Source organism: Lissotriton vulgaris, chromosome 6 (genome assembly GCF_964263255.1).
Source record: "Lissotriton vulgaris chromosome 6, aLisVul1.2, whole genome shotgun sequence".
Lineage (NCBI taxonomy): Eukaryota > Metazoa > Chordata > Amphibia > Caudata > Salamandridae > Lissotriton > Lissotriton vulgaris.
In genome coordinates this window covers 1,504,283,264-1,504,304,980 of record NC_141694.1, presented here as the reverse complement: position 1 = coordinate 1,504,304,980, position 21,717 = coordinate 1,504,283,264, and the positions used below count along the sequence as shown (strand labels likewise).

The 21,717-nt window shown below is 44.0% G+C and overlaps 1 protein-coding gene across 6 annotated transcripts in view; it reads right to left on the bottom strand.

Moving 5' to 3' along the window:
- Positions 1-1,942: 1,942 nt before the first annotated feature.
- The window catches only part of GZF1 (GDNF inducible zinc finger protein 1), a 104,489-nt gene continuing 84,714 nt past the window's right edge, over positions 1,943-21,717 (bottom strand). For all 6 annotated transcript variants that reach the window (XM_086927678.1, XM_086927676.1, XM_086927674.1 and 3 more), the window contains exon 6: positions 1,943-2,386. In XM_086927678.1, the coding sequence (XP_086783804.1) occupies positions 2,039-2,386 (348 nt within the window). In that variant the 3' untranslated portion in view covers positions 1,943-2,038. The remainder of the gene's footprint in view (positions 2,387-21,717) is intronic.

Genomic DNA, 21,717 nt, shown 5'->3' with positions numbered 1-21,717 from the left:
TTTCTCAAATTCCAAGACTTCATACTCCCTTTGTAGTTCAGATGGAAGGAGCTCAGTACACTCCATGATGACAAAGAACATCCAGGTTTTGACAAGAGCTTCAACCTGGTTTGACAATGGCTCTAGGGGCCTCGCCTATCAACAGGACTGACAATAAAATCCCCGTCCAGCAATGACAGCGTTTGGGGTAGTTCCCTACTTCCTCCTCTATTGTTTATTCACTGCAGGGGCTCTATGTGGCAGGAACAAAGAAGTATACAAGGGGGCCCAGAAAGGTCAGTTAAACATCTGCACTCATTCTTCATGTACCACAACGTTTCTTAAAAACACAAAACCTAGACCTGGTGTAATGAAACAGGAAAAAACAAAACTGCCCTCTAACCTTCTCACAACTTCAGATGAAAGCTTGTTAATAACATGTTATTGATTTGCTATTTTAAAAATGCTGAAGACTAATGCATGCATGCATACATACATATACCATATATTCAGGACAAAAGTCTGACTTGACACATAATGCAGTGTGACATAAAAAAACAACAAATAGCTCCAACCAATCATTTGATCAAAGATCCAAATTACAGGATACTTGATCCAAAGAGCAGACAAAATGCATTGTTGTGAGTGCTTTATGGGATGTTACACCAAGTGTAACAGAGTGAAATCCTAATTACAGAATTTGACTCTGTTACAGTAAATGTAGAATCGCAGAACGCAGCCATTAATCAAAGAAAGGTTTCTTTTTTAAATGCATATTTCTGGATCATGCCCATGGGTGCAGAAGCGGATTAAGATAATTTTAACCACATCCGCGCTAGTTGAATTCCCCTCCTGTGCTGCCATTCCATAAATCCCATTATTCATGAGGAGCTGGGCTCGTCATCAGTGTGCGAGGAGGCTACACCATGACGAGCCCAGCTCGTCATGAGCCTGGAAGGGGTTAAGGGTTCCAGAGGTAGAGAACCTGGACTTATTAAGAGCTGGTCCTCCAAAGATGTCAGTTTTGAGATGACTGGGAGTGAAAACTTGGCGACTCAAGGTGTGGGTCACTTGCAACAAACCTTTCTGCCTAATGGGGTGTCCTTTTGTTCTCCTTTGTAGCCCAATTGTAAGTACCTGTCTAAACTGATGTACCAGAGTGGTAGAGCAGAGCAAAGAGAGCTATTTTTGTCCGGTGCACCATCCATCAAGGACCGGTTAAAATAAGAGGAAAAAGCATATAACTGTACTCTTGGTATTGCAACATGCAACTCATTGTCACTCCGTGTTCAGCCCAGAGGACACCTCTATCTTGCTATTGGTATTAAGCCCAGGACACTTCCAGATTTTCCACGTTATCAGGCCCACATGGCACCTCTACAAAGCTCTTGGTATACAGCTCCTGAAAGCTTCAGCGAGAGATCCTGTGGGAGACAGACAAGCTAAAGGTTTTTCTACCTATTTACTTAAGTGAGTCGCAGAACCCCAAGAAATACTTCCAGCAAAGATTACCTTCAGAGGTAGACAAAAAATCTGAGCGCTCAATCTGAGGGAGAGGTGCAGGAATTCACCTCTACAGATCTGGTGACTATCAACAATGCGCAAAAAACAGTGTCAGTTGGAAGGGATCTGAACCCCTAAATTCTACACTTTAGTCCAGGCTTTTGCAACATTAGGTGGGGGTCCAGAAGGCTGAGCAAGGCAAGAGGCAACTTGTAGAGTAAAAACCAAAAACATTTTGGGACTATAGAAAACAAAAATGTAAACTGCATTTGTTTCATGAGACAAAGAAAAAGGAATAATCAGTTGGAAGAAGAGTTGTGAGAGAAGCAAGTGAATATGGGGACTGGTTGTTAGATTTGATGGGTGTGTGTATGCACGTATGCCTTTACTGATGAGACCTGAGCCACATAATCATTGTGTTTGATAAACCTCCCACACACAGAAATAAAGGCATCCAGAATACATAAAAAAATAATTTACTTCTAAGTTGTTGTCAGTCTTATGAATATTTGGTGCTTTCATTTTAGGCTGGATTCATAGGCAATAAATGGGCACACTAATCCATGTTCACGATGGCCTGAATCTGTGGCTGAATTGAATCAGTATGTGCATGCAGCACTGCAAGTTCACTCAAGCTGGTAGCGATCAGTACTTCTTGATGAAGTAGTGTAGTATCTGGTTTGTTAATTATAGTAGCTGAATTGTCTTGATGCATTTCAGTCACATCTGTTGGAACAACCATCAGATTTTGAAAATTACAATCTTTAGAAAGAGGCGGCAAGTGTTCGGATAGTGTTGATGATCGATCATAATCCTCAGTTCGATGTTCTTTTTTGTCAACGTCATCGCTCTTAGATGAGCAAACCACAAGGAACGATTTCCATGGTGTCTTCTTGTCATGGATCTACAATACAAAAAGTAATTTTTATTGCATAATTGGGTAGAACAATTTCAATACACCACGAAAAAAGCTGAGGATCGTTTGCCTGTACTGTTATGAACACGAAAAAGTAAAAGATCTGATGAAAGTGGCTTACTTCAACATCCAACCCAAACTGTGTTCCTTTAAACTTCTTTCTATAAAAGAAGCAATTGAGCTAAAAATGACAAGCAGCATTACTGGATCACCGGCATACCTATAGCTCCCAAACCCCTCAAAATATTATCAAGTACATCCTTGATGCTATGTTGACAAATACTGACAAGTGTGTTAATTAATGAATCCCTATAATTTGGAGAATTCTCCAGGGAACTAAAAATGTGTTACATCAAACGAATCCTGAAGAAGCAGGGACTAAAACCTAAACTAATCATAGCCCAATATCGAATGAGTAAATTTGAGACAATTTAATTGAAAAAGCAGCATTCATTCAGATCTCATATTTCCTCCACCAGACAACCTCCTCTCTGATTAGCAATCAGGTTTCAGGCCTAATAAAAGCACCGAATCAACACTATGTGCAAATTGGGATGATATCATGAACACGGTAGTTTCAGAGTAAGGTGCTAAAATGGATACAGTCCTAGCTGATACACAGAAAACAAATTGTGTCGATCTCCATACCGGTCACCTCCATTCTTGGAGATGGGAAACGTTTATCCAACGTCAAGGAAGACACCGCTCTTTTTCAACGTATATATGGTTCACTTTATACATGGTTCAACCTCCTGAACTTATAAACTTTTAAATTTACTAGTTACAATTATTACGCCCAGATTATTCTTAAACTAGAAAGCCCATCAGACCAAAAGACATTTGAACTTACAAAGTACCTACCAACAGTTAACAACTGAATACTACACAATCTCATAAAACGAATCCCTTTAAAACTGAGATCGTATCACATAAAAGATGGGAAACCTATGAACAAACTCTGGGCATGATCAACCATACCAGGAGGTATAAGGGAATAGGGGGTGATCAAGCACTACTAACTCCTACTTGAAAAACAGGTTATCAGTGTGACAAAAAGCACCTGCAATGATATTGGACATTAAAACAGATTTTCCAATAGGTAAGCTACGCTCATAGGATTTAAGCCTCAACCAGCTTAGTATAGTCACATCTGCAATATGACAACGGACAATACATTGGTCTAAAAAAAATAGATAATCAGCAAACTTCCAACAAATCCAGAACTCTGACACCAGGCAAATTTAATCTGAACAGCCTTTAGCCCATCACTCTGGCCTCAAAGTCATGAATTGACTACCTTTTAAAAGGAGAATATCCTTTAAAGCTCTCTATATTGATGATAGGGTGTTCAACAGCACTGAACCGATGTTCTCCAATCCACACCAAACTCTACACCCAAACGTTGAAACTTAGTGTGAAACTGGCACCTCTGCTGATCTTTTCAGAAAACCCAGTAGAGGCAGAAGAATTTTCCTGGTCCAAACCTGCAAGCCAGAGAACACGCTACCCAAGAAAATATGGGCAACCAAACAGTTAGAATTCATGAAAGCAATTAAAACTGTTCTTTTGTCCAAGCCAGGCTCAAGCTCCAGAAGACTGGACAACATTTCCAATTTGAATGGATCAAAGGCAGTAGGAAAGTATCAAATGTCCCAGGGGTATGGCCACAACGTCACTAGATGAATGGGGAAATTAATGGAGGTCTTAAATATGCCCCGTCAACCACAATCTCATATACAACATTAATTAACGTATATTTACTAAGGCCCTGCATCCACAGCTGCACCCATCTTTCACATTCACTGGGGAAAAAAACATGCTTATGTGCATAAAGCCCCAGGCAACACTTCTAGCCTGCATGCACCCAATGTTTTTCTCCAGCCTGGGATGATCTACAGCAAACACCATTGCGATCATACTACACCTGTACATCATACAGGAAGTTGGTGAGAATTACAGCACTCCCGTGTCTTCTCAGAGCTGTAGAAAGCTATATAAATGATATTACAGCTACTTACAAGAAAGCATGCTAAACCCTGCAAAGGGTACGGAAAGTGTTATAAAATGGGTTGTTAGTTGCAAAAGATAATTCTTTTACAAGTAATACCATCTGCAATTGCCTTTTTACTTGGAACCAAGTACCCCATTGTAGCACATGACTCTAGTAGGGTACTGAAGCAGAGCAGTCCAATGCCTACAAAGAAAAGCTGGTGTGAGCTAGTAATCCGAATTTGCCAACAACCAATAAACAATTGTCCAGTCGGTGCAGTACATTTATTACACACACACACACACACACACACACACACACAGACAGTACTAAACACTACGTATTAAATTTCAAATATGTACATCAATTAGATAGAAATACCTCTGGTGATACACTTATATCGCATTTCACTCATGTGAGTTCTGAACCCCATAATCACAATCCCTCCACATGTACATCTGCATGTGCATCGTAATATAAGTGGGTGTCATTTTAAACAAGGCAGTTATCAACTAGTTACCACATTAAAATTTATACGGCAGGCTTCCAGTAAAATAAAATAAAAGAGCTCCTCTGAGTGGTTTTGCCCCACCCTTGGATGACTCACTGCCTGGTCAGTTTCCCACCCGAGGTTACGCAACTTCACTACTCCCTGGAGGCCTTAATGATCTGGTTTCCTAAAGGGAGTAAGGTGGTTTGAGATATCTTTAACCCTACTAATACGTCGGTGCATAAATGTTCCCATTGCAAATGGCATCCAAAGCTACAGTTGGTCCCGGGAATGGCTTCCAACTACTACATGGAAATACATAAGGATAAATGGGGCCTAACTCAGGAAAAGCTTTTTTGCGCTCTGCTGAATGCATGGCCGATGGTTAAAACAGCACTGAAATACATAAATTGATTGTTAACTTAGAATTAGACTGCTCATTTGTGACCGAATCTTGGGCTAAGGAAGATTCAGGAGCAGAATTAGTAGAAGCAACCCCAACAGGATATTCTATTATCAGACTAGATCGTGCTCCCGCAGAGGGGTGGGTTGGGGGGAACTAGCAATCGTCTCTAGAGTTTGTCTGAACTGTACCTTGCAACCTACTACAGCTGATACAGGATATTTGCTAGATAGCGCAGTTTAGATTTAAAGCCAATAGTAAGCTTCTCTTCTTTCACCCTCCTGGCACTGGCAAGCAGTATTTTGATTCCTCGGATCAAACTCTTGACCACTTTATTGCCAACTCTAATTTTACCATGTTAGGTGATTTTAATCTTCATTTGGAAGATCTGAAAAGTAAAGAGGTCAGTAAATGTTTAGAACTGATTAATAATTTTGAGTTCTCCCAATTGGTCACCTAACCACTTACAAGGCTGGCCACAGCCTCAATGGAATTTTTGTGAATCACTTGACCTTGGAGATTGGAAAGGCCCTTCCACTTAGTTGGTCAGACCACCTAGCTATCACTTTCACACTCCTTAAATTGCAGATGGAAGAAGCTAGGATACAGGGCAAGCATGTTTCCGTTAGAAGCTGGGGTAAAATCTCCCACATAGATTTGTAAGGGTCCTTAAAATATGATGACAAAGAACACTGCTAATGCTACCTTGCCAGAGGCCTTTAATACTTGGGCATGTGCGACTATAGAACAAGCGGCCCCACTTAAATCCAAGGTGGCTACGAGAGCCAAGGCATCTGTGTCAAGGGTCTCAGACGGTTTAAAGGATCTTAGATGGCAATGTCTAAGGCAAGAATGTAGGTAGACGCTTACTCCCAGTGCAAAAGTGAAACTTAAGCACAAAGAGTTAAATGTGATATATACAAACATGCAATTTTTTATATTATTAATGGTCAATCCGATTGTTTCACTCGAAAATTGAGTGCTGCTTGCAACACCCCAATTAACTTTTTTTAAGCTCTGAAGGAGATACACCCCCCTGCCCCCCCCAAAATCCCAACAGCTCGGTAATTCTTAGAAAGATTCGTGAAGATTTTGCCACAAGGTCGAAGATTATTTTAAAGACGAAAATGTAATATTTTCTATGATTTTCAGGAAGATGAAGGCACTTTTCCCCCCTGGAATGGACACAGATGATTCCACGGCTAAGGAACCCATGGCTACTCCGTCTACCTTTTCTCCAATATCCTGCATGCAAATTAAAGCCCTACTTATGCATTTTAAATCAGGCTCACCAGAAGATCTTTGCCTCCCCAGAATACTTCGATTGGTTCCTGACTTTTAGGAAAAAATCTATAACCAGATAATGGGCTCCGGAGTTCATCCACAAATATCCTATTAAAAAAAGCCGAATGGGGAGCCAGATGATTTTTAAAATGTCGACAGATTTTGCTTCTGCCAGTATGGCAAAACATTTTGAAAAATGTATTATTCAGACTTTGGACGAGTTCATATTCACACAGAATCTGCTGGACTACTCACAGAATGCTTTCCGTAGAGGTCACAGCACCGAACTGGCTTCAGTAGCTGTGGCTGATAACCTCCGTTGTCAGGTGTTCCAGGATGTCATGCTGGATCTGTCAGCAGTATTTGATATAGTGTCGCCCTTCCACTTGGTGTAAGGAATGCGCCTTGTGGGGGTGAGGAGCACTGTGCTGGCTTTACTGGGGTCCTTTCTCACTAAAAGAACCCAGCCTGTCAGCTGCAGTGAGAGGCAGTGTGCTCCCTCCCACCTTCTGCTTAAAAGGCTACCTGAGCGCAATTACCAGGCTGTAACACAACAGTAGTCTAACCCAAGCAGCCACACATATGTGTGCACACGTTTAACCATTCCAGAGCCTCCATCCTTAGCTGTGTCTCAGCCACCTTACTTTAAAAGGCGGACACCGACAGTTACCTCACTCAGTTCAGTTATCATGAATTTACCAAGCGTGAGACTCATTCACAGTATAAAGTAAAAAAAACTGGGTAGTCATGAGCGGAAAATCCTGGTGGGTTAAACGGGTGGCATCCGTATGATACAGGAAGCACTATACAAATACCAATACAATACAATCTTTATAAAATTATCAAACAGTAGGTTATCTCCACCCATGCTACACCCATGTGGCAAAATCGAGAAATGACTCTGCATATCTATATTTAACTTTCTTTTTAAATAGGCAGACTGGAAATACCCAAGGCAAACACAAGGAGATGATGGGCAGAGCTCTGAAACTTTTCAGACAACCACCCCCAGTCACAGATCTGGGTTGAATGCATCATCATTCTTTAGCTCACGTTGCCACCTCAGTTCAGACCCGGCTATATGCAATTCAGTCTCGACCCTGTGCCTCATGGGAACAGTCCGTCCGAACTGCCAAGCCAGGTCTTCCCTGAACCGGAAACAAGCATCCTGGGACAAGCTAAAAAAAATTGCAGAAACCCCCCAGAAATGGCCTATTCTTAGCATGCTTTTTACTTCTTCTTTTCCACAGGAGGAAAGAAAGAATGTGCAGAAGCCCGCAGTAAAATAAAGTGAGCTCTTAGACGTTAATGCAGCAATCTGTTAAACACCACATAAGGCACTGCTTTGAGCTTTCACAGCCAAAGGATATGATCTGCAGAGAGACCGGACCTATTTGCATGTATGCCTTTAAATCGGAATCCAGACAGTTGTTCCTAGAAACGGTATGGGTCTTTCTCCAGCGGAGAAGGTCCCTTTCGGTATTAGATTTACACAAAGCACTTTGATCATAGCACTTCCAGGTTCACCCTTGTCTGATCCCCTACACCCCTATCCTCCACAAAAATAGGTCGGTGAAGGAGTGAGAAGAGGGAAAGAATGTCACACCAACTTAAGGCTATGATTGGCCATTCTGACATTGACATTTCTGTGCCCACAAGAACGCCACAACTTTCTATATTTGTAGATATAGCCCTTTGACTAAACTTCTTACCATCTAATACTAAGGTGATTCCCTGCACTCTGGCCATCCCCAAAGGCACACAACATTGGTCTGTGAAGGAGTGGGAAGAATGGAGTTGCGCTATTCTAAAGAAGGCCTGTGATTGCTTTTTAAATTCTGTGCCTATGGAAAGCGCAAGACTTTTTATATCTGCACTAAACAGTTTAATCATGGTGTCTATTGGTTAATTCTTAGCGATCCCCTATATTCAAAACCCCAAATGGAGGTGGCCACATGGGTAGGAGTAAGGACAGGGGTGAGGCGGCAAGCTAAGGTAGGTCTAAAATTGTTCTGAAGTTGAAATTTATGTGCCCAAATTGCCCTTTGTGTCGAAATTTTGTATCCTCAAGGAACCATGCTGCCAAATTGACTGTTTACAGTTCCAGGTGAAATACCTGGTCAGGAAGTCATGCCATGTTGGTAGCGGCATAACATTTCAATATGCTAGTTCTACCAGGTCAGAGAACTATGCCTTTCTGACCCAATGCAGTAGAATCAGGAAGAGGGCCATGATTGCTTGTTAGTAACTTTGTATTACCAGAGGAATCAGAGGAATATATGGAATATTGTAAGCTAATTACCTTTACCTTGACGCTAACCAAGCCGTCACCAAACGTCTGCAACTTGCCCAAAATGCGGCTGCAAGACTACTTTGTAATATCCCTAAAAAATCTAGCGTGTCCAAACATCTAATTGACCTGCATTGGCTCAGGGTGGAAAACCGCATTAGGTTCAAAGCCCTGAGCTACATGTTCAAGATTAAATCTGGCACCGCACCAAAGTATCTGCTATCTCTTGCAACCCCTTACCTTCCTGCTAGAGAACTCCGATCTCAGACTTCGGCACTTTTTACAACCCCGAGATTCAAACTAGCGAGAATGGGAGGGAGATCTTTCTCGGTACTAGGGCCCGCACTTTGGAATAAACTCCCGCTTCACATCCGCAAGGAAGACAATTATGCCAGATTTAGAAAGAACCTGAAGACCTGGCTCTTCCGCAAATAAGTCCTTTTCACTTATCAACTGTCCCCTACCTGTGTTTGACCTGTCATCGGCGCCGGGAAACCCTTTTTGGGTAGCTGTGCGCCTTACAAATTAAAAAAAAAAAAAAAAAAAAAAAAAAAAAATTATATTGATAGGACATTCCCCAACGACTGGTGGTTTTGGTACCAGGAAGTAAAGTCTTGGCATTTTTCGTTTTCTTGTTTTAAGAACAGGTCCACATGTTTAGCTCCCACTTCTGGGTAGCATTGATGTGCTTGCTTAGTCTATCTGCATCTGTGTTCTCCACTTCTGGTAGCCGGATTGCCACTAAGGTTAGGTTCCTTTGTATCAACCATGTCCACATCTCATCTCCTGTGCTAGGCTGGATAGCACGTGATCTTGTCCCCCGCTTGTTGAGGTAGAACAAGGTGGTAATGTAATCCGTTGGTATTTTCAACACCTTTTTTGACTTGCGACTGGAACAGCTTGAGGGCTAGAAACACTGTCTTGAATTGAAAGATTTTTAAGTGTTCCACAGCATCCTCTAGGCTCCACTAGCTCGATGTTAAGCTTGTTGATGTGTGCTCCCCTACCTGTGTGGGATGTGCCAGTTGTTATGAGAACAGTGGAGATGACCTGCCTACTGTAATGTTCCTGTTTTTCCACCATTGCATCTCCTTGTGTGCTCTTTGCAACAACAACTAGATCCTCTCAGCTCCCTTTTGCCTATGACCAATATCTGTTGACACTCCTGGGTCAACCTCATGTGGTGCCTGGTATTTGGTATGCGTGATATAAATGGTGCCATCATGCCCTTGGATTTCCCCACTGTCCTCACCTTCAGCTTACCCCTTTTAGTAGAGGCAAACATGTCCTGCTATTGTTTGAATTCTCTTCGTCGTGGGGAAGGTTCGTTCATGTTTCGAGTCTAGCCTGGCCTCTAGGAAAATCTTTTCCCTTTCTGATTCCCAGGATGCTTTTTCCTTTTTAAGGAAGAAACAAAGGCTGTACAGTGATTCCTTGACCTTCTATTTATTGGTTTTGCATTGTTGGTATGACTTTGCTTTTATCAACCAATCGTCCAGGTACAGTTAGACATGAATTCCCTTTCTTCTACCGACTTTTTCTCGAATGGCAGCACCGTTAACTGGTAGTGCACCATGTCTACAACTCATCTTAAGAATTTTTTTTGTCCATTGTTTATTGGCAGGTAAAGGTATACTTCCTTGGGATCTATTGTTGTTATGTAATCCCCTCTCCCATCTGGAACTTGTGTGTCTTGGTGTACCTGTTAAGGGCCTCAAGGTCGAAGATGGGCCGTATGGACATGTCAGCTTTTGTTATTAGGAAGAAGGCTCAATATATTCCTTGCCCCCTTTCTGTTATGGTACCCTTTCTATAGCCTTTTTTCACAGCAGGTTGGTGACTTTTCGTCTCAAGTGTATGGTGTCCATGCTGCTTTGGGGTATTGTCCTTGGTTTGATGTTGGGCAGTGGTTCCATACAATATCCGTGTTGGATTATGTGAGTACCCACTTGTCAGAGTTGATGTGCCATACCCTGAGGAATACTATATGCAAGGGGTGAGCTTTGAGAAGATACTTTTCTGTGCGTCTTGGTGCGGTACCTCTTCCATGTACAAATACTCAAAAGGGCTGCCTATGTGGTTTGGTGAACTGCACCTGTGTCGTTGTGCTGTGCAAAGCCTATTGTGCACCAAAAGATGTACAGGTAGTGCCCCCACGAGGTTTTTCTCCTATGTGGAGCAGTTACTCCCCAGAAATGGACTCTGAGCTGCAGTGAATCCATGGACTTTGTTGCATCATTACCCTTCTTTAACCTCTAAATCCACTGCTGCTCTGAAAGCATCCCTCCTATTAAGGGTATGTCTGCACCTCCTGAAGGCATGGCTCCTTAGCATGGTTCTGGTGCAAAGCTGTCTGCTGTGTCCATGGCTCACTTCAGGCTAATGTTGGTGATTGGTAATTGCCTTCCCCTCCTGGATGATGTATTATCCCTCTTTTGATTTAAGTGTCTAAGGAAGGTTTTTTAGTAGGTTATAGAAAAAGAGCACACAGCTAGGTATTAACACAGTATAAATGTATGGTTCTACGGTGAAGGTGAGGTGCAACCTAGGGTAAGGGGATGAGCCCTGTAATCCCTCAAAGAGTATCAGTCGAGAATGATACTGTATACAGTAATTTACAAGAACCCCTGCACACTCTAATAGATAAACACAGCTGTCAAAGTGGACATAGTGGTACAATACGAGCGAAAGCTTGGGATTGCAAATAAGTAAACAGTATTCTTGTAATCAATCTTGTGAAACAGGTGTAGTTCAATGTTCGAGGAAACCAGCCGACACGTGTTTCGTCGCAATTGGGACAATCTTCCCGCGACTCCTCAGGGCTGGGGGGGATACAAAAGGAAGTGATGGGGTACATGACAATAATAAACAAAACCACTGGTATGCGTTATTTAACTGGATATTAGACCAAACATCAAAGGAAAAACCACTGCACGCGTGATTGTTTAGATGGCGACGTGCCCATATAGTGGAGGTGGCTATAACGTCGTGGTTGCAAGGCCAATGATTTGAAAGGTACGGCGAATGTCATGTGTTGGTATGGGAAGGAGGAAGTGGTGGGGGATAAGTGAACAGCTTAAGTGTCACACACATTATGAGGAGTGGAAAGGACAGTGCGGGGACACGCGCAAGCCAAGAGTGATCAAAAGACATTGTGAGGAGTGTCAATGTGAAACATGCATAAGTGGAGTAGCACGTGTAGCGTTCCTAGAAAAAAATCATAACTATGTTGAAAAGTAGTATTGTGTGGGGGAACTCTGCCAAAAGAAAACCTGTAGCCGTCTTTGGGTCCGTGAGTCAAACTGCTGCCTGTCACACAGCCCTGCTCACGCCGGAATCACCCGCTTGAGCCATTCGCCTGCCTCCCGCTGCCTCACTCATTTTTTTCATCACCCGAATGCGGCCGCCGAGCGGAGAGCGGGCCAGGGGACTCCAACACCCAGCAGCCCATGCGGACCTCGCGCCAGACAACCGCGCCAGGAGGCGCATAACAGCAGCGTCAGCCCCTGCTGAGTAGGGAACTTTGCTTAAAGCAAACCTGTATCCGTCTTTGGGTCCGTGAGTCAAACTGCTGCCTGTCACACGGCCCTGCTCACGTCGGAATCACCCGCTTGAGTCATTCGTCTGCCTCCCGCTACCTCACTCCTTTCTTTCATCACCCGAGTGCGGCCGCCGAGCGGAGAGCGGGCCAGGGGACTCCAAAACCCAGCAGCCCATGCGGACCTTGCGCCAGATAACCACGCCAGGAGGCGCATAAGAGCAGCGTCAGCCCCACCTCGCGGGACGCCGGGCGAAGGGCGGGCCGTCTACGGCCTTCCAAGGCTGGACAAGACTGGACTGGGCTACCCCTCCAAAACCCACTACAACTTGGTAAGACACTCTAACAATACATCTGTACCCTAATAAAGCTAAACTGTGACTGATCATGGCCCGTAATACTGGAAAGATGGGAAAACGTGGGACAAGTGTAACTGGGGGAAGCGTAACCGGGACATTGGACGACTTTTTCATAAGAGCTGCTGGGGTCGTTGAGAGATCAATCAATCATCGCATTTATATAGCGCACTACTTACCCAGAGGGTCTCAAGGTGGTGGGGGAGGGGGATCTGCTACTGCTCGAACAACCAGGTCTTGAGTTGTTTCCTGAAGGCGAGGTGGTCCTGGGTCAGGCGGAGGTGGGTGGGGAGGGAGTTCCATGTCTTGGCGGCGAGGTAGGAGAAGGACCGCCCCCCTGTGGTGGCTCTACGGATGCGGGGGACGGTGGCGAGGGCGCGGCTGGTCGATCGAAGCTGGCGTTTGGGAGCGTAGAAGTTGAGGCGGCTGTTGAGGTATCCTGGGCCTTGGCTGTGTAGGGCTTTGTGTGCGTGGGTGAGGAGACGGAAGGTGATTCTCTTGTTGACGGGGAGCCAGTGCAGGTCTCTCAGGTGTCCGGAGATGTGGCTGCGACGGGGGATGTCCAGGATGAGTCGTGCTGAGGCGTTCTGGATCCGCTGGAGTCTCTTCTGGAGTTTGGCGGTGGTTCCGGCGTAGAGGGTGTTGCCATAGTCCAGACGGCTGGTGACGAGGGCCTGGGTGACAGTCTTCCTTGCCTCGGTGGGGATCCACCGGAAGATCTTACGTAGCATGCGCAGGATGTTGAAGCACGACGAGGAGACGGCGTTGACTTGTCTGGTCATGGAGAGGGAGGAGTCCAGGATGAAGCCCAGGTTGCGTGCGTGGTCTGTTGGTTTGGGTGCGCTGCCTAGGGCAGGGGGCCACCAGGAGTCGTGCCAAGCGGCGGGTGAGGATCCCAGGATGAGGACTTCCGTCTTATCTGAGTTCAGTTTCAGGCGGCTGTTCTTCATCCATTCGGCTACCTCTTTCATCCCTTCGTGAAGGTTGGCTCTGGCGGTGGCGGGGTCGTTGGTAAGGGAGAGGATCAGCTGGGTGTCGTCGGCGTAGGAGATGATGTTGAGGTTGTGCTGGCGTGCGATGTCTGCGAGGGGGCTCATGTAGATGTTGAAGAGGGTTGGACTAAGCGAGGAGCCTTGAGGGACGCCGCAGATGACTTCGGTGGCTTCAGATCTGAACGGAGGGAGGCGGACTTTCTGTGTCCTTCCGGCGAGGAAGGAGATGATCCACTCCAGTGCCTTCTCCTGGACTCTGACGTTGCTGAGGCGTTGTACTAGGGTACGATGGCAGACGTTGTCGAAGGCCGCGGAGAGGTCCAGGAGGATGAGGGCCGCTGTTTCTCCGTTGTCGAGCAGCGCTCGGATGTCATCGGTGACTGCGATCAGGGCGGTCTCGGTGCTGTAGTTTGCCCGGAAGCCACTGCGAGGGGTCGAGGGATCCGTTCGTCTCGAGGAAGGCGGCCAGCTGCTTGTTGACGGTCTTCTCGATGACTTTTGCAGGAAACAGGAGCAGCGAGATGGGGCGAGAGAGAGATCGCACTCACGGAAAATGTCTATCCCTGGAACTCACGGGTGCTAAACGTACCTCGTTGGGCGATTTGAAACATGCCGTCACACCGGATCACGATGAACCCCGGAGATTAGTCACGATTAGCCCAAGCACACAGGAAGGATTACAAAACAAAGATAACTCATTAGAAATGGGAGGGGACATATTGTCTTTGAGCATTTCTTCATGTACCAGTATATCTTCGGAGGACTTCCCCCCCCCTATTGTGGCCAGGAAAAGCTTACATGCCGCTGACTTACAAACAGAAACACCTATGTGCCCTAAATAAGTGGGCAAAAGAAAGAGGGGCGGGCGGTCATGTGGGCAGGAAACCGAACATTTCTAAATTATCAGGTACACTAAGTACGTCGGCCCCAACAAGGGCCACTGTCAGACCCATTAAACAAGTAACAAGCTCGTCAGTATCTGACGCTCTGGGACACCAGCCCCAAATCAGTGCTCAAATCTCAGGGAACGAGCTAGAAATTACCTTTTGTAATATGACCCACCTATTAAGATCCTTCATACTTCCCCTGATTGAAAGACTAAGGGTTATTAATGGAAAACTGGACGCCTTGAGCGAAATAACCCTAGAGAACACACGCAAGCTGGCAAATCTAGCACCCTCAGAGACTAATAGGGACACAGTGTCAGAGCATGGTAAACCCACAGTAACTAACGCAATGCCAGTTATTTGCCCAGTGCCCAAGGCTGTACTAAATGACCGGAAGCAACATGCTAAGAATATGAGGGTAATAAAAAGTGGCCGAAAGCAGAAACCCGCTGAAAGCAAAATCACAGAAATAAGCACTCAGAATACACCACTACCATCACCAAGTGAGAAAAAGGGGGCTGGCGATGGGATAGACTACATGGAAAACCGGGTTCCTTTGCCCGTAATTAATCTCCCCCTGAGTCGTCACCATTGGTATTAGTGCTGGGAAATGTCCCAGCATTGAATAAGGGAACTAGGGAGAATCATAGTCAATTAAAAAACAAGGTGGCTCACTGGTTAGCAACTAACACATCAGAGGGAAACGAGATATGGCAAAACATCATAATGGCCCGAAGGGTGGCATGGTTGGGCAGGACACGTAAAAATAAAACACGGGACTGCATCGTAATTAATTTTAATACCCCAGAACCGGTAGGGAGGATATTAAGGGAGGTCATGTTTAACGTAGGGACACTGACACAAGGTATCGAGATCCTGCCATTAGAGTACTTTTACAGGGATCTGAATAGACCAAGACTCGCTAGAGGGAATGGGTGGGGGCACAATAGGACACCACATCCACAAGTATGGCAGGGATGGGGACATCCCAAAACGAGGCCATCGTACCAAGCACATTGGGGGGAGTGAGGGTCCAATTCCAGTTTTTGAAGGAACAAATAGGTTTGCAGTACTCTCCGGTCTTAATGACTGACTGACTAGGTGGCGGTAAAATCAAAGCAACCAATAAACATACATACAGACATGCCACTCAGATTGGGAAGCCGCCCACACTGTCCGTACCTAACGATCAGGCAATGCATGGTAAAATCTCCCAAGGGAAGTATTAATGGCGCTCAATCCAGGCGGGCAGAAAACTCCCGCCCTTAAAGTTAACACAGCTGCGGATAAAACATTTAGGACCATGGCCACCCTACGGGACGACAATGAAATTGTATTGGCGAGCCCCGATATTAAAGAGGGTAAGGCCAAGAATGACGCCGAAAGGAGGAGGCTTGCGCCAGATGCACGGGAGGGTAATCCAAAAAAACGACAAAATACGGCCAAAACGAAATTGCCCTGTTCAACAGGGGGGCCAAGTAAGGGTTGTCTCCTGGAATGTATGTGGGTTAGAGAGTAAAGTGCATAACACCGTCTGGGGGGAGTACGTGCAGAATATTGACATCCTATGCATCCAGGAAACCTGGCTACTAAATGAAAAACACCTAGATGGATTCAAGACTTTTCACATCCCTGCAGTTCGTTCTCTACATGGTAGGCATAAAGGAGGTATATGTATATATGTTTCTAACCTGTTGAAGGTTATTAAGATTGCCAGTAGAAATTGCTCTCATTATTACCAATTGGTTTCTGTTACTTTAAACCCCTGTGTTGAGCTAGTAATGGTTAATTTCTACAATAATATTAAGAACGTTGATTTTGCAGAAGTTTTAAACACACTGCAGGTGGAACTAAGTGGCCTAAACCTATCGAAAGGAAAAGACGCTATATTGATCTGGGTAGGTGACTTTAATATAAATATATGTGACCTTGAAACATGTGGGTTCCAGAAATATGGTAGGGGAGAAACTGTGGGCAGGAGTCATTTTACGAATACTGACAAGAGGGGAGAAAATAAACAGTATCATGGCCAACTTTGACCTTGGCTTTGCCAACATGTTCTGTGTTCCCCTAAGGTCGATTTTAGCTCTACCTTCTTAGCTAGGGGGCTTCATTCTGTTATTGACTTCATCATTGTACCCAATAGATTCTCCAACCGGGTGAAAAACTTTGAGACTCATACAATTGGGTTGAGCGATCACCTTCCCCAAGCGTGTCCATAAGCACCCTTGAGTATAACAGTGCTTCCACCATTGAGTCTTTGGTATGGACGCAATACATTGCAATAGCACGCCAAAATGGATTGGCATTAAAATTGAGTATTGTGGACCCAGTGAAAAAATCCAAGGAAATTGTAGCTAAGGCTCCAACACACATTATGGTATGCCTAGATGAGAACTCTTCTAACGATGAAACTCTGGAGGCTTTCGGCCATATTACAACTATTATCCAGGGTATGTTAACTAGGGCATATATTAGTAAAACCAATAAAAGTATGGGCTGGTTTGACTCTCATTGTACTAAGGCGTACACTGCCCTTAAGGTCGCTTTAAGTAACAAACCAAGGGACCACGACGTAATAAGGGAATGGAGAAAGGTATATAACTTAGGAACGCCCCAGCGGAAGAAGGAAATTAAAGATCAAGCATGGCAGAACCTGTTGAGGGCCTCACAGTGTAGAGACACCAAATCATTTTGGCAAGCAGTTAACTCACCCTTTCTTACTAGAAAGGAGGTAGCTAGGATTGAAATAGCCATAGAAGAAAAAACATGGATAGATTTCTTTTCCATTGTCTACAGAAACACACAAGGGGTTATCATGAAGGAGGTTGAGGCAAAAGGGTATTCTTTAACAGAGCGAGACCATCTCCCGATACCCATGGAGCTTTCCCTTGAGGAAGTACAACTAGCAATAAATACTAGTCAAAATAATAAAACCCCGGGACCAGATGGGATCCCTAATGATATTTACAAAATGAATGTTGATCTTTGGGCCCCACTTTGCACACGGGTTCTAGAAGCCTGTTGTGCAAAAGGTTTCATCAAGACATGGTCCGAATCAGTCATTATACCGATATATAAAAAGGGGGACAGGGAGAGCCCAACTAATTACAGACCCATATCTCTATTAGACTCCCTCATGAAAATCGCAGGGAGAGTGGTCTTAAATAAAATGCAAACGTGGGATGAGGAGCATGGTATTTTAAGCCCTGTACAGTACGGGGGTTCCGGGAAGGGATGGGTACTGTGGAGCAGGTCCTAAACTTTGTAATGATACAAGGGAAATATACTCGGGCTAAAGAGGGGTGTCTTTACGCAATTTTCGTCGACCTCTCAGCAGCCTTAGACTGCGTAGAGCATGCAAAGCTGTGGCAAAAACTGGAGGAGATGGATGTTGAGACCGCCATCGTGCTTTTTCTTCGGGAGCTCTATTTAGGGGCAACAGCTAAAGTAAGACACAGGCTGAGGGGGGAGTGTACGGGGTCCTTCCGCATAGAGAAGGGTGTAAGACAAGGCTGCGTGCTGGCCCCATTTCTTTTCTCACTATATACGAATAACCTGGAGGCTGAATTGGGGGCCAGTACAATTGACTCTCCGAGTTACGGTAATAAGCAGATTGTTTCCCTTCTTTATGCGGACGACGCAGTACTGATGGCCAGAACGAAGGTGGGTGCTCAGAAGGCCCTATTGAAGTATGTAGAATTTATGGAAGCAACGGGCCTTAGAATTAACGCAAAGAAATCGTTTGTGATGCGCTGTGGCAAAGGTCGCGCTAGCTGCAAACATCTTAAAGTGGCAGGTCTCAAAATCGAATACACCAAAACCTTCCCATACCTGGGGGTACTAATCGATGGCTCGGGCACCTGGGGACCTGAGGTTAAGAATAGGACCCTATCCTTTAAACGATCCATAGCGGCCTTGATGAATTTTCCTACTAAATTAGGCAAAAGACCCCCCGAAATTATGCTAAATATTTATGTGGCCAAATGCAGAAGCATTGCATTGTTTGGAGCAGGGATCTGGGGGTACCAGGATATATCATCTTTGAAAATTGCAGAAAATAACTTTTTTAGATACATGTTAGCTCTCCCTAAGGGCACTTCTGTATATAACTGTCACGCTGAATTAGGTATGGATCACATAACAGATCTGATCAAATTGCAACCTATTCTGCTTTGGCGGAGAGTATGGGCTTCAGAAGCCCTTGGTTTAAACCAGGGTATCATTAGGGACGTCATGGGTCTGGATAATGCGAAGCGTATTATCTGGCTCGAGTATGTCAGGAAAACACTAACTGACCTGCAATAGCTCGAGTTGTTTAGTAACCCGGACTTGATCCGGGATGTACCAAAAAAAGCACTAAAAGGTTATGCATTAACCACTTTGACCTGTTAAGGAGCTTAGGGGAGATCACAAAGAAAACGGTCATTGAACATCAATTGTCATTGACTTGTTACACAATACAACCATATTTAACTCTTAGTACCATGGGGTTTGATCGTTTTATCCTGACCAGGTTCAGGTTTAACCTATTTCATCGGCTGGTCACATTTCCAACCAAAAACGACTGGTGCAGAACTTTAGCCCTCTGCCCATGCGATAATACGTCATTTCAATCCACCTTCCACGTGGTGTTGTTCTGCAAACTGTACGAAAGGGAACGCAGTAGATGGATAAAACAATACCTGAGGCAGGAAGCCTGGCGGCAATGTAGGCCAGCGTACCTTAGTTTGCAGCAGCTGGGAAATGTCACATGTACAATGGTTATGACAGACTTTTTCTCGTAATTCAATGATTATCTAATATCTGACGTGATAGATTAATCATAATGTCATTTAATACCTTTTTAACTTAAATATTATTTATTATCATATGGAATGTAAAGATGTATATATATATGTATTGTTGCTTTTATGATCTTTTATATTCTGAAAATCCAACAAAGCTAATCTGACTGACTGTATTGTGTGGAGAGTCTATATAATGAAAAAGGATGAGAACATATAAGTTCCTCCCAGTCATGAAAGGATAAATAAATATTAACATTCCAGGTTAAGTTTGGATAAAAAACAATGAAATATCGCTCACCGCTCCGTCGTTGATACTTCCGACCCAACAGCGCCCAGGACTAATTAGAAATGGAAATGATGAATGGTGGATTTCTAATAGATGAAGACAATGACAAAGCATGTGTAGTGAGTGGCTCTGTGCAGGTATGGGATAATGGGTAATGTATGAAGATAAAATAAACAATCTTGGCTTGCTCACCTATCAAGTAATCTTCATGTAGACGAGAAAAAGTCAGGTGAGCGATTGCGACATGGGACACTCAAAATACGTTGGAAAATATTTAAAACGATGATCTAGAAAGAAAGAACGAGGGGGGAGGAAAAACATCAATGATGCGTAAGAGAGCGCATGTGGTGGGCTGTTGGATAGAAAAATAACATGTGTTTTTATGTGTGGGTGAGCCATGAAATGAACATGGGCCAGCTATAAACGTGGACATGTCTATCCTGCTTCGGACCCAGTTATTAACATGTGGGGAGGACAGAAGCTGTGGATATATTCGAAAAAATCCATCAGATTTAGGAGGTTCAATGGTAAAGGGAATGATATAGTTGAGGGTTTCTCCGGGATTAAAGAAATACGGGCATAACTTAATTAGGTTTCGATATTGATATAGCCGAAAGAGTTGAGTAAATTGGCCCTCGATGAAAAACGAGTTAAAGTGGTGGAGTTACCGTAAGGGGCATAGACTTACTTGAGATTTATTCAATCCGAGTGTCTCAACGTGTTTAATTGATTGTAGAAATAGTAACACCGATATTAGATGTAAATTGACCCTGAAAAGATATATAATGAAAGCGCTCAGTGAAACCTGATAGTCAGTAAAAGTAAGAATGGTCATAGTTACAAGAGCTCTCCCGAAGCTATCAAAAGCTCGTGATGATTAAACTTACTTGGTGTATCAGACAGGTAGATCCGACAACCGTTCTCCATATTGCTCGCCAGGTATGGCTACAGTGACAGCTGCCCCGGAAGTGAAGAAAAAGAAAAACAAAAGGGCGTGGGAAGCGCCCGGATGCTGGAGCCCCAGAATGCTAACCTCACTGTAACAATTCGAGCGTTTGGCACAGGAGAGACCAACGTACGTACATACTGACGTGAAATCGGCGTGTAGGTCAAAGAGAGATACGAGGAAAACTCTAAGTTCTCTCTGTTAATAAAAGAAATGGGCTTCTTGTAATCACAATCCACCCTAAGTTATTGGGTATGCGAAAATGAAAGGATCCATTTGTGAGAGTGACACAGACAGATGAACAAAACTGGCATGCATGGTCAGTGGCATAATTAGTGTAGTAGCATGCACATGGTAGGACAATTCCGTATATTAATACAACAGTAAATACATAGCAATATTTCCATAGTTTTGGAAATAACCACAATTGTTCAGTTAAAACAAAAACCGTGAAAATTTACAAGAGGCCGTATAGTAGATATAAGTAAGTACGTTAAATATAGGCTCCGTATCGTCCGAAAAGCTGAATAATTAAGGAGAAAAATAAAAACACATCATTATATGCCAAGTGTAGTCTATATGAATAGTAAGTACAGTTGTTCTGAGATATAACATAGGAGCATGCGTGTGAACACTAAACCTATACATTTGTCTGGCTCAGTAACCGTCAATGGAAGACGTTGTTATATTTATAACGAATATTAAAAACAAGAACAAGAAAAAACCCGCTATGATGGAAAGATTGCCATGGTACAGAATAAATTAATTATAGAAGAATTGGAAAGCGCAGCAAACACTGGTGAACATACATCATTTTGGAATGGTGAACTGTATCAGTCGGAATTTTACAATTGTATTCCTGGTTAGCTCTTTCATAAGAGACTCTCATATACATGTTGACACCTTGGAAATCAATCGTCCGATACTGAGCACAGTGTAAGAAAAGTAATTGTATAATTTTTTTTTATTATATTTCGCTTAGAAAGTACTGTAACTCTTGGTCGTAATTAAGACCACGGTCCACTGCCCGAAGGCGCATGATCCATGTTGCCTCATTGTGTCTCAAA